The sequence below is a fragment of the Rhipicephalus microplus genome, chromosome 5 (genome assembly GCF_043290135.1).
Source record: "Rhipicephalus microplus isolate Deutch F79 chromosome 5, USDA_Rmic, whole genome shotgun sequence".
NCBI lineage: Eukaryota > Metazoa > Arthropoda > Arachnida > Ixodida > Ixodidae > Rhipicephalus > Rhipicephalus microplus.
This window is the reverse complement of record NC_134704.1, coordinates 66,229,423-66,241,796: the sequence shown is the minus strand read 5'-3', so window position 1 is coordinate 66,241,796 and position 12,374 is coordinate 66,229,423. Positions and strand designations below refer to the sequence as shown.

Genomic DNA, 12,374 nt, shown 5'->3' with positions numbered 1-12,374 from the left:
GCATACATTCACATGTACACTCACTCCTGCCACAACCCTATAGGACTGTTATGTGTATGAACAAAAAATATCAATAGCCTTGCATTGTGTAGTATAGCAAAAGGGTGCCCAACTGCTGTTGTACAAACCGACACACGTACTTTAAATACGGTACATGTCTAAAGCCAATACAACATTGTCATGAATAAACACAATAACTGCCGTGCGTTTTGGTTTTTCGACGAAAACCGTCATTTATTCTACAAATATTTGAAGAAAAAAGAAATAGTGTTCTAAACCAACCTATGCCCTAAATTTTCTATGGCAATATGTACAAGTAACAGTACCACACCGCCGGCGGTAGCATTCACACTTCTCGTAGAAACAATCGTTTACAAACCCCGCAGCATTCCTGATCACCGTTCTCCCACTTGTTCTGAGCTTTATTGCAGAAGTTTTGATTTTCAATTCCTACCGTCAATGAAGCTATGTCACAGCAGCGAGAAGTATCAACAAGAAAAAAAAAGCAGCCGCATGGCAACAAAGTCTTAACTCCCTACACCTTATCATTACTCGGCCGTTGAAAGTAGATTTTTCGACGCAAAAACTAACAAAATAATATACGCATTATCTAAAGTGCGGCAACCACCAATTCGACAAACTTATGCTTGAAGGCGTTGCAACACTGTAATTGCTGATAGTTTCCGTAACCACCGTGCTCAAAAGCATACACACAAGCCAGTACACCACAAACGCCCTGCTGACGGCATCGGTATCTGTGACCCACATCCCAGTGATTCGAAGGAAACAAGATGTGGTCCGCGACGTGCTGTCAACTCGCATCTGAACGAATTCGCTCACAAATTCGATGATATTCACTTTGCGAAGACACAGTCTCTTCGAATAAATTGCAGGGCCGCATGTCCACGAATTCTTGGTGCATGACACGACACAACGGGGCACGTAGTCACAGTCGCAGAAGATGCTTTCGTGGAAGTCAAACGCTGAGAACTCAGAGAGGTGGCTCGTTGAAGGTCCTGTGCTATCGGACGGTAGGGCAGTGTGACTCGGAGTCACATTGAGGAAACACCAGCATTTCGAAATATCGCAGACCGGACCCCAAAATATCGAGTGAGACATCATCAGTGAAGCCCTTGCTGCTGTCGTGTCTCAAGGGATTCCATCCGATGGCTAGAGGTGACGGGCGACTCCTGACGTATTTGACTGATATTTTTACATAAAGTTTTTCTTGTCTCGCTTATTGTTATAATGAGAGAACGCAGTAGAAAGAAGTGCATTATACTTCGCTCCGTGTCAGTGATGTTTTTTTAATGAATACGCATGCTTGCTCAGTCATTAAACATTCAAGTGTGTCTACCCACACTTTAAGTCATTAAGTGAAGTGCCCTATCTCGTACTTTGTCGAGCGTGAGAAATGAGCTTATTTCCCAGATCGCGCGTAAGCTCATTTGACCGATGTACGTAGGGCAAATGCACCGAATATCTTGACACCTTAATTAAAGTTACCCACAAGTGACTGTCGTCTCGTGAAACCGAAAAAAAAATACGGTATTACAACAGCTAACTCATGCATATGAAACAAAAGGCTCGATTTGCAGAAGTGCATAAATACACTGTAGAAAAAGAAGGGGGAATAAAGGCGTGCAAACGAGCACTGCAACACAAGAGGAGAAAGTTTAAACCATGAACGACTTTCAGTCTTGTTTCTTCGCCAATCAATGGTTTTCTTTACATACACAGTTGCGAGTAAGTACAAGTTAGCCACGCGACTTCTTCGCAAATAGTAATGAAGTATCACAAAACTCTCTTCGGCGAACAAGAATCAGTATATACTAAGCAATTCTTTTCTTTTTGCATCAAACACGTGCAACATCTTCAAAATATGTTCATTAAGACCACAGTTTTAGTCTACCATGTTGCTTGTGAAGCCGAGCCAAATAGTTTCGTTAGCATAGACCACTCTCGCTTTATCAGTTTAGCGGAGTTTCCTGGCAGACTAAGGTAACTAAACTGATATTGTGACCAAGGCATCAGCTATAAATGCTCCCAGAGATAAGCTTCCTGCCACCCAGTTCTTGGCCCATCCCCTTTTGTGGGTGAGCGCCATTCATATGAGGTCATCATCAACATCATTATAGAAAAGAAGCTGTTTAGCAAGACTGCTAGAGTAGGCTGACTTTTCAAGACAAAACAGTTTTCAAGACCAAAAAGAAAAGAACGCTGCTTTCTTGTTTGCAATAGTGCACACTACAAAACATGTATTTCTGGTGAGCACACGAGTTGCACAAGTTTATGGCTACTAGCAATAAAAGCCTGAATATTCTGGAATCTCTAAAATTTTTGTTAGTAGCAACTTCAGAAAAAAAAACTTGACTGCATCTATATACTTTCTTGCAAGTTAACGAAACAAAAAACTGGCGTAAACATTTAAAATTGTGCTGGTATTCTTTTTCCAACTACTACGTTTTACTTATGAATAAGACCAATACATTTTGTACTTTATAAGACTTTACTTCGCTCAACACACTATCTGCTTACCATTTATCCACTTCTGCAGAGAAATCATAGGTTAAGTTACGCATTTGTTTGACTGAAAGGCTGGAAATAACACTGACTTTCGGGCTGTTCCAACGTCTCCACAAACATTTAAGATTATCCAGCACCTGTTTAATTTATGTAAGTGGTGCAACGAATATTTGTCGACGGCTCTGAGCATAAAAAGCCCTGTTGTCAAGATGACACTGGTCAAGCATAAAAACACCCTGCGATCCCTAGTTTAGATCGCAATGCACTAGTTTAGATCAAAATAAATTTCTGTGCGATTCAGCAACAGGTGCTTTTTGAAACGTAACATTGGCGTTGAGCAAGACTACGCTGAGATTATCAGATAAGCTTGAACAATAAGAACGACAAACAGTGTTCAAACAGCACCGAAATCGAAACATATCGTCCAGGTCATAGACAAGCTCTAAAATGTATCATACATATGCCTCTATAATGAAGAGACGCGTCTACGCAGCGTTCTCTTGTTTTTAAAGAGATCACATCGAGTAATCGATGATTTTACACAATAATCTTTCATCACTCCTCGTAGCAACAAACAAGAAATGATTATTTTTTTTGTTTCTGTAGCACATGAAACTCTATTTTTTTGATAAGTCATATCGTGACTACTTTCACAATAACATATTCCCACAAGAGAAGCACTATTAGAACTTGCTGCGAAACTTGGAAAACTTTCATCGACTCGACAAAAAAAAAAAACAAGGTCACTCTGTTGATCACCTAGGACCAAGCACACCAATGCCGAACTTGCACTCAATAGTCAACTTAAAGAAGATGCGCAGGTGAAAATTGCTTCCCGCAAATAATGAACGAAAAATAAAATATATGCCCCTTACTTTACCTAATCTATTAGAACCAGTTTCCCTCATTTTTTATTTCAATCAGTTTCTTCCGAAGACAGTCAATGCAAACATGAATGTCACTGTGGTGTCTGTTTTAAACAGCACATTAAACAAAGCCAAGTATCGTGAGAAGCCATCACTGGCCAGGTCAGTCTATTTCTTATCGTTCACGCGGTAACCAGCATCTGGCCTATGCTTACAAAAGCACGTCGATGCAGGTTTGAAGACGTTGTCAGCGGGGCCAGGCGGTTCCACAAGATCCACACTGACACAGCAGACGTTCCAGTTTTCGAACTTTTAAAAAAGGGGGGTCACGTTCTCCTCGCGCAGGAAACGACACCACTGCGTCGTAATGAAAAAAAATATGGAAGGCGCACGGCATCGGTGGTGGTTCATTGAGCAACGTTGGTCGTCGGCGTAGCAGGCGGAGGCGCTGGGCAGCCACATGATCAGGAGACGGCACCGTTGGTCTTGGGGCTGGGCTCGTGCGCCGTGCCGAAGGCGTGGTGTACGCTCACGGCGTGAGACACCGAGATGAGAGGCCCCGCGCCGTGCTCGGTGCCCGAAGAGCCGTACTGGGTGACGGGACACACGCCTCCGGCTACTCCTGCCGACGGTGCATAGGCCAGCGCTTCTTCGGAGTCCCCTTCTCGGTGGCCCAGACCGAGCGGAGTGGGCTTGCATGAGTACAGCGCTACGCCCGCGATGACGAGGCAAAAGGACACCATGTACAGCCAGTGGAACTGCGACGTTAGATAAAAAGGCGTTGAAGAAGCAAAGGAAAACTCAGGGCCCTCACACTACGTACAGAAGATTAACCGTGCAGCGAAGCAAAAGCACCCGACACTGGCATTAAATATTGGGTCAATTTGGAGGGTTCATTAAAGTTCTACTAAACGATTCATTATACACCAGTCCAGAAACATCAGTTGGTCTTCACCGCCGCTGTGTTACCTTCCTCGTCTTTAGTGGTCTCGCGGTGCGTAATGGTATTCGCCCTATTAAAGAGGCACACATGTTATTTCATGTTATTTACCGCTCACGACTTCACTTTTAGTCGACCAGTAGCGAGTTACGGGGATCGTTCGACGTTTATGGCACGTATGCGCTGGGAGTTCTCGCGTCTATATGACGGTAGAATCTTGGTTTCGCCTAGGCACTTAGAGCGCCGCTGTAGAAGAGGAAATATTTAAATGCCCTATTGTTCAAGTCACATGGCATCTTGACAGCTGTTTCAGTCAAGAAAATTACTCTAAAACGAGATGCACCAAAGGTTACAACACTAAGAGCGATTGAATGCAACGTATGACGCTATAGCCAACCTTTCCTTTTAAACTCGACCTGTGCCATAAGATAAAACTCAACTTCGCAACTCCAAAAGTTGTTCAACTGCTTCTCCTTCACAGCTGGGAAGCAGCCTTCCAGAAAACGTTTTCCCATGCAAGTGTAGATTAGAACACGTTACATTGTAGCAAACAATGCACACTGAGAGGTGAACATAACTTGTTATATCCCCTTTTCTGATTCATGCGGAACGTTTATTATTTTCTTCTGTTCGCGTGCGTGGGCGGTTTCAACCAAAGCTAACAGCGTTCGGCACCCCTTCTTTATATTGAACTCGCTCTATTTGAAACGAATGTTGCTCGAATAAATTTGAATTCGGAAGGTGCGTTAATATTCTACTATGGCAATGACATTCTATCAATATCCCCTCAAGCGGCATCGTGTAATTGTACACGTCAAACTTAGAGGCAGATCCCACAACGTGTGTTTATTTAAATTGCTTGAAACGTGGACTGCACATTCGTGCAAACTTCTTGAGTGGACAAATGCTAATTATTCAGCTTCTACATGCTGCGTAATGCTGCAGAATATCCCTTTGCTGGCAATACTACCATGTTCGACGACCTGTTGACGTGCAGCGTTCCAGGGACCACGTCAAGGGTAATTTGTTTCTTTGCTTAAAATGAATTTAACCAAGAAAACAAACAAACTGTGCTTGCACTTGGGACTATTATTTTATTCTCTTTTATGCAAGAATGGACACTTACTACCTAAATAATAATTAGATACCTAATTACGTGCTAATAACATTATTTACTGAAGCTCGCGCAAAACAATACATTTCTTCATTTTCTTTCTTGGAACGTAATATTGAGTGGCTTCGAATTGCGCCATGCAAATTTGACACATTTGAAGACAGTGCATCATAATTAGCGCCCGAAGATGATATACTGCCCAATAAGGGTGCGCGCCCAAACGCTCTTCGCCGACTTCGTTCTCAATAGTAACTAGAAGTTTGCATAATTATGCAAATGCAAGAAAATAAATCAACTGCGTTACAGATAGAGAATTAGAAAGCACATCGTATACGAAAACTTTACCATACCTTGTAGTGGAAGACGAAGACGCCAATGGCAAGCGCATAAAAATCTGCTGAGAGGATGGAGAGATTCGCCGCTGTGGCGCTCGACAGCCTAATGACCACCGGCATCAAAATGTACAGCAGGAACAGGCAGCCGGAGAAGCCTAGCAACATGGAAACTGCGAGGAAAAGGTGCATGCGAATCACGCGCGCTGTGTTGTATTGACGGTACTATAAGCAAGACCTGCAGTGATCCCTAGGAAAACGTACTAATACAGGAGCACATCATAGATTTAATGGACGAAGCCAATCGCCGATAGATAACAATATATAATTTGCCACGGGCTACATATAATCACAATATTATTGAAAAGAAGGAAATATCAGCGTAAACTTACGGGCTGCTCTTATGTTGAATGGAAGTGCGCTGGATGCGCCGACTACCGATGATGCTACGCACAATGTCACACGACCCATTGCTTTTGAGTTGTCTGTAACTGATTCAGCACGTTTGGCACTTTCTAAAGCTCGCATTGAATAACACCCCTAATGAGCTCGCTATGGCACCCAACGATGGCTACTCCGGGTGATTTCGAACCATTTGGCCTTGAAGTCATATTCTGTAAACGAGATTCCGGGACCATGCACTTGTGCCCCCCGACAGCGTAGAAGACAACAAAAGGTCTACTGAAGTACTTACTCAACAGACCTGTGCGGCCACCTGGATGTGCTTCCCCAAGCATGCTTGTGATTCCTTCAATCTCTCTTGTTTCTCCTGTCTCTCTTTCCACCTCTTTATCCCTTCCCCCCGCAGGGTAGCGGACCGGATGTCAGGTTGAACTCCTTACCTTTCCTTGCTTCTCTCACTCTTTTTTTACATAGCGTGATACGCTTTGTTTCGTGGTTTATGCGACGATCCTATAAACATGTAATACCTCTGCCTCTACCGCCATTTCTCTGATTCCGTCTGTGAGTGTGAGCGCACTTATATGTGAAAACGCTTGCTTGCAGACGTTTTCGCAGAGACCTGCTGTAAACATAACTACGTTATATGTGCATAGAGCGAGGAAAGGGCCATAATTCGCATATGACAGCGAAAAGCAGGCGTTTCCCGTCATGGGCTCCAGCTGACAGACTATGGGCGAGCCAGTATCACCGGACACATATACGCGTGTCTAAGAGATACCGCCATTTCTTAGTTATATAAAGGGCTGTCCCAGAGCTCCTCCGCTAGAGGGAACTTATTCGGCAAGCGTAACCATATCATGCCTAGTTTATAAGCCATCAGCGCCGAGGTGAGACCCCACGAGCGGAAAAAAGCACCATCTCTGGCATGGCTGTACACTGTTGCAGACGCTTTTCTTGCGGTGGTAGCTAAGTAACAGGCTTGGTTACTTGTTTTCTCTATAATTGGTATGGTAAGAAATGAGAGATTAACGGTCTTATGTGGCCCTACCACACGAACCTGCCAACTCATTCCCTCTCTTTTTCGCTTAGCATAAAAAGTCACACTTTCGCCGCAAGGGCGAAGCAATAAATGCGATAGCAACAACTTGGAATGTAACGCTGATAGCAGATCCAAAAATGCAGTGCGCTGCTTACGCACAAATGACGCACAAAAACAACTCACACAAGACGAGAGAGAACTAGCAACGTTTACAACTCGACGCTTATCGCGGTGTTTAAACAACAACGACGCACGAAACTCAATCACAGCTCCAGATATGAGTGCGAACTAACGAGTGTCCCAGTTGCCACTTCGCTGTGTTTGAAAAGCGCGCTCTTTTCGCAAACGGGGTCTGTCCAGGAAGCGAAGTGACCCCTGTGGCCCCGGCAACTAACGCAATCGCTTCTGTGAAAGGTCAAAGGCACATGATTCTCCCCACCGAAGGATAAGCGCGTGCACACAAGCACCTAACCCCCCCCCCCCTCACTCCCCCTCGGCAGGACTAAGTACGCGTAGATGATAAGCGCGCTTTGGCGCATCGCGACGAGCCGCTGTCTGTCTGCCAGCACATTTGTCTGTTTGTCCACTCTATACGGCATCTGGTACTTAAAACGGCCGACCCCATCCGCAGCGCCCACCAATGTTGCTCTAGGTTTTGCGTTCATACTTGTGCAATCACCAATTAAAAAGAAATTATTGCGCATGTCTGGGGCACCATAACAATACGTATATATTCTGCATGTGCGTCTTTTACTAGAAAAGGCATACATAAGTAAGTGTAAGGACCGTACCGCTTATCACGCTGCGCTGACCATGCAACAATTGCACGAAAAGGCGAGTGTTTCCAACGCTTTGCTAAGACGAGACGGTCGTGGCTCTGACACGGGTGTGCGCGCCCGTGTCAGAGCCACGCGCTTCGTTTTGCAAGAAAACTGCCAAATGGCACTCATGTCTCACGTGTTACGTGCCTTGCTTGATGCGCTCGTTCGCCTCCGCTAAGCGCTCGAGGCACTCTAAAGCAGCGCCTCCAGAATACCATTCACCAACAATCTTGCGCAGAACATCAAATAAATATTTTGTTCACTCTCTCCACACGCAAGACTATTGTCTTTCGACGACATTTCCAGATTGATTGATTGATTGATTTGTGGGGTTCAACGTCTCAAAACCACCATATGATTATGAAAGACGCCGTAGTGGAGGGCTCCGGAAATTTTGACCACCTGGGGTTCTTTAACGTGCACCCAAATCTGAGCACACGGGCCTACGAGACATTTGCAGATTAACGTGCAGATACGAGGCCTTTTTTTTTCTTGAGCTTTTCTATATATAGATATGTATCAATATACGCAACATGATGGCGGCGGTGACGGCAAGAACCAGCTGAGACTGTCCATACAATTGCTCATACAATTGCTATCGTAATAAAACAGAACCGACAAAGTATTACCTGAGTCCTTCTGTAACACACTTCGTAGTGAGGCCCCATCAATCTCACATCGGCGTGAGGCTACCGCTTTGCGTTTAGGCCTCTGACGCCTGAAAGGCCTCCTAGTGGAACATTTCAAATTTACATATGCAGGCCGGTTGATCCATGCGGGGCTACACGTGTAGCGATGTTTGGGTCTGACTAACGTACTCATAGAGATTACACGGACATTTGATGAAAAACAAACAGGCATTTAATTAAATCAAGGGCAATGCAAGAGTCTACAGAAGTTAACTAAAGAGAAAAACAAAGATACGCGTGATGAAAAAGAATAACTACAAAAAAACTAAGCACTAAATGTACACTACAAGTAGTACAAGTAACCAGAACTCGGTAAGGTAATAAAATAACGTCATGATGACAATCAAAACGAGATACAAAAAATTAGGAAAGGTCGGGCTCGCGCTTCTGAGTTACTAAATGCGACGCAACGCACATAACACAATTAGTGAAAGCTAGGGTATAACAAAATACCGGTTGAAAAAAAAGTACACTACATAGTTCCATAAGGACCAGTCGAGCTCGTGGTTCACGTAATGGTGTTGACGGGGTGCCGCTGATGGCCTCGCCAGTTTATGCAGACGACGAGGGTGCCCGGTGTTGCAGCCATCTCAACACGTTGCTCGGCACACTTCGTGCTCTACGCGAGACTCGCGACACCGACGACCGTGCTTTTCGCTGGTTCAACATGAACTGCTCAAGCTGTCAAAATCTCTTCGAGGCGTACGCATCCCCCATCAAGCTCATTTGCCCCGAACAGCTCCGCGCCTCTCCCCTTTGGTACAGTCAGCGAAAACACGCCAGCGTCTTGACGAGTAGTTTGTCGCCCCAAGCTTCTCCCCAAACACCAAGGCGCAAAGGGCGCAAGGGCGAGAATGCCAGACGTTTGTGACGTCTTCAATACTCTTGTATGACGTACATCCGGCCGAAATTATTGCGATGGGGTTGAGCCTATGCTCATATAGGATAATTTTTTATAATGGTCGTGCAACACCGCAAGACTTTTAATCGTGACGTACACCACACAATGCTGGCGCTCTGCGCTGTGACGCCATATTTCGGAGCGTGTGTGCTCCGTCTCTCTCTCTTTTTTTTTCTTTCTTTACTAATCTTTCAACCCCCCCCCCCATTTCTTTTTCATGTGGAGGTAGCACACCGGTTATGCAAGACTGATTTACGTCCTTGCCTTTCCTGTCTTTCTGATGTCCTTTCTTCCTAACGGTTCTTTTCTACGCCAACGAAACGGCCAATTCCTCATCAGTCTGCCTGACTTCAGGCTTATGACACACCACGAAATGAAGTCCGGCTCAATTTCCTTCTACGAAAGAAAAATGTTGCAGCCCATCACAACGCCCTGCGAGATGCGACGCAATTTCTCTCGCGAGTGTATGTTTTTCGTTGCGTGGTGCACAGGAATGAACCACAAGGAACCGCAGTTATTAAAAGCGCGGTAAAACAAAAAAAGGCAGCATATCCACGGGGTGATTGATGGAGAATGAGGCGAAGCATCCATCGGTCCATTTGTTCTTGCTTCCGTCTGTCCATGCGTCCGTCTGTGTAACCGTCCATGCGTCCATCACTGCGTTCGTCCATGCATCCGCCCCTGCGTCAGTCCTTGCGTCCATCCGTCCGTGCAGCCATCCGTGCGTCCGTCCATGCATATGTGTGTGTCCGTTCGCCCATCTAGTCAACTCTCCAAGTACCACCACCTCGCATCTTTTCATCATATATTCCGCATATAGAAGCACCACCATCCAGCGGACATTCCAAGGACTAAACGAGAGGTGGCACACGCACACTTCCTTACGGCTTGCGCTTCGTGTCTACTTCCCACCTTTAACCACCTCGAGTTCATGGTATATACTAGTTCACTGTATTCATGGCACTGCGTCCCAACGCTTGCTGAACCTTTCTAAAACCAAGGAAGTTGCGCCAAGCGAGTATAACGTAGCAATATTGATTGATATGTGGGGTTTAACGTCCCACAACCTATTCATGATTATGAGAGACGCCGTAGTGGAGGGCTCCGGAAATTTCGACCACCTGGGGTTCTTTAACGTGCACCCAAATCTGAGCACACGGGCCTACAACATTTCTGCCTCCATCGGAAATGCAGCCGCCGCAGCCGGGATACGAACCCGCGACCTGCGGTTCAGCAGCCGAGTACCTTAGCCACTAGACCACCACGGCGGGGCAATGTAGCAACCTTTTCTTGTCAGATAGTGCTCAATGTATATACCAATGGCTGCTAATGGGGAATGAGAGACAGGAGAATTTGGCATTTAGTTAACGCGCACGCTGCGAATTTTTTCTTGTTCAACAACGCACAGTGGAACTCTTCCACCGGCACCACCTTGTAGGTCAAAGCGTGAAACATGTTACGTACTACTACGAGGGACGAACGGGTGCCACTTTAAGGAGCTTCGCCCCTAAAACATGTGCAACCAGACCAGGCCCTAAGCGTGATGTATTTTATCTACAAGGTACTTACCTTCTTGCCAATCATCCCAGTGAATTTCGCCCACTTTTTCCTTCTCCAGCAAGGCCCTACAAAAACAATGAAACAAGCGAATAAGCATGACGTTTACTAAACTATTACTTAAATCATATAAAAAAGTTCACGTTTTCTTCTATTATATAAATTTTCGATTAACTTTTTTTCATTTTTGCTGATATTTTTACTATTTTTCAACCGACGTACCGCCACACGCATGGTCTACATATCCTCCCAGGTGGGTCGGGTCAGAATAGTGACCAACAACTAACCAAGAAATCAGGACTGCAAAACTGTGTCTGTATACGTTTAAATCGGGACTTAACGGAATGTCATAAGGTGCGCCTTAATAGCAACCTTTGGTTCTATACACACAGACACTAACTTTTAGAGTAGACCACGTACACCATGATAATGAAAACCACGAATGACGTGACCAGACACCTAAACGAACAGAATGAGTCAATAACCATGCGCACACAGTGTAACCTAAATCTTCTAGGAGGCCTAAGAGCGTTTGGGACAACATAAATATTGACAACCACACTTATCGAGCTCCACCAAATAATATGGTCTCCCTCTTGCATTGCTGTAGAATACGTATGTTATTTATGTTTTCACGTGGTGTTTTCAAACCAAAGGTTTTCGTTCCACTGAGTGCAAACGTGCGCCCATACAATGAATGTGTCAGAAGCTTTGTCTGATGTTTTTGAAAGGCACGAGCTGCTTAAGTTCCTTTTGAAGCTTTTAATGCCTGCACCAAGTCTGCTTTAGGATAATCAGCACGGTAGCCTCTGAGATTCGTTCCTGCCGAGCGCCTCCCGTCAGCGAGACCACAGCTAAACCTGAGACCACAGCTAAACCTGAGACCACTGCTGAAATGTTGACTGAGTGGTGGCGCTCACGTGTACGAGCGCAGGCTGTGTTTCTTTGATAACTTCCTCAAATGTCCCACATGAGTTTCTGTCGCCACGCACGTTCTTGTAGCCATTTTTATCAACGCTGCTATCACGCGCTCCGCACTGTCTTGATGTCATGGCCGCCGTGGAGCAAGCTCGGAGCAAAGTCACTCGAGTCATCTTTCATAGCACCCCTGCACAATTAAAAAAATAAAACTTTAACTTCGAGGACATGAAGGTTCTCTTCTGCACATGACGTGAACATTCGACCAA

At 45.2% G+C, this 12,374-nt stretch overlaps 1 protein-coding gene across 1 annotated transcript in view; it reads right to left on the bottom strand.

Moving 5' to 3' along the window:
- Positions 1-203: 203 nt before the first annotated feature.
- LOC142817814 (solute carrier family 35 member F2-like) overlaps positions 204-12,374 on the bottom strand; it is a 135,289-nt gene continuing 123,118 nt past the window's right edge. Inside the window, exons 5-7 of the mRNA XM_075895632.1 lie at positions 11,200-11,255; positions 5,797-5,951; positions 204-4,150 (exon numbers count right to left, since the gene is read on the bottom strand). Of these exons, the coding sequence (XP_075751747.1) occupies positions 3,857-4,150; positions 5,797-5,951; positions 11,200-11,255 (505 nt within the window). The 3' untranslated portion in view covers positions 204-3,856. The remainder of the gene's footprint in view (positions 4,151-5,796; positions 5,952-11,199; positions 11,256-12,374) is intronic.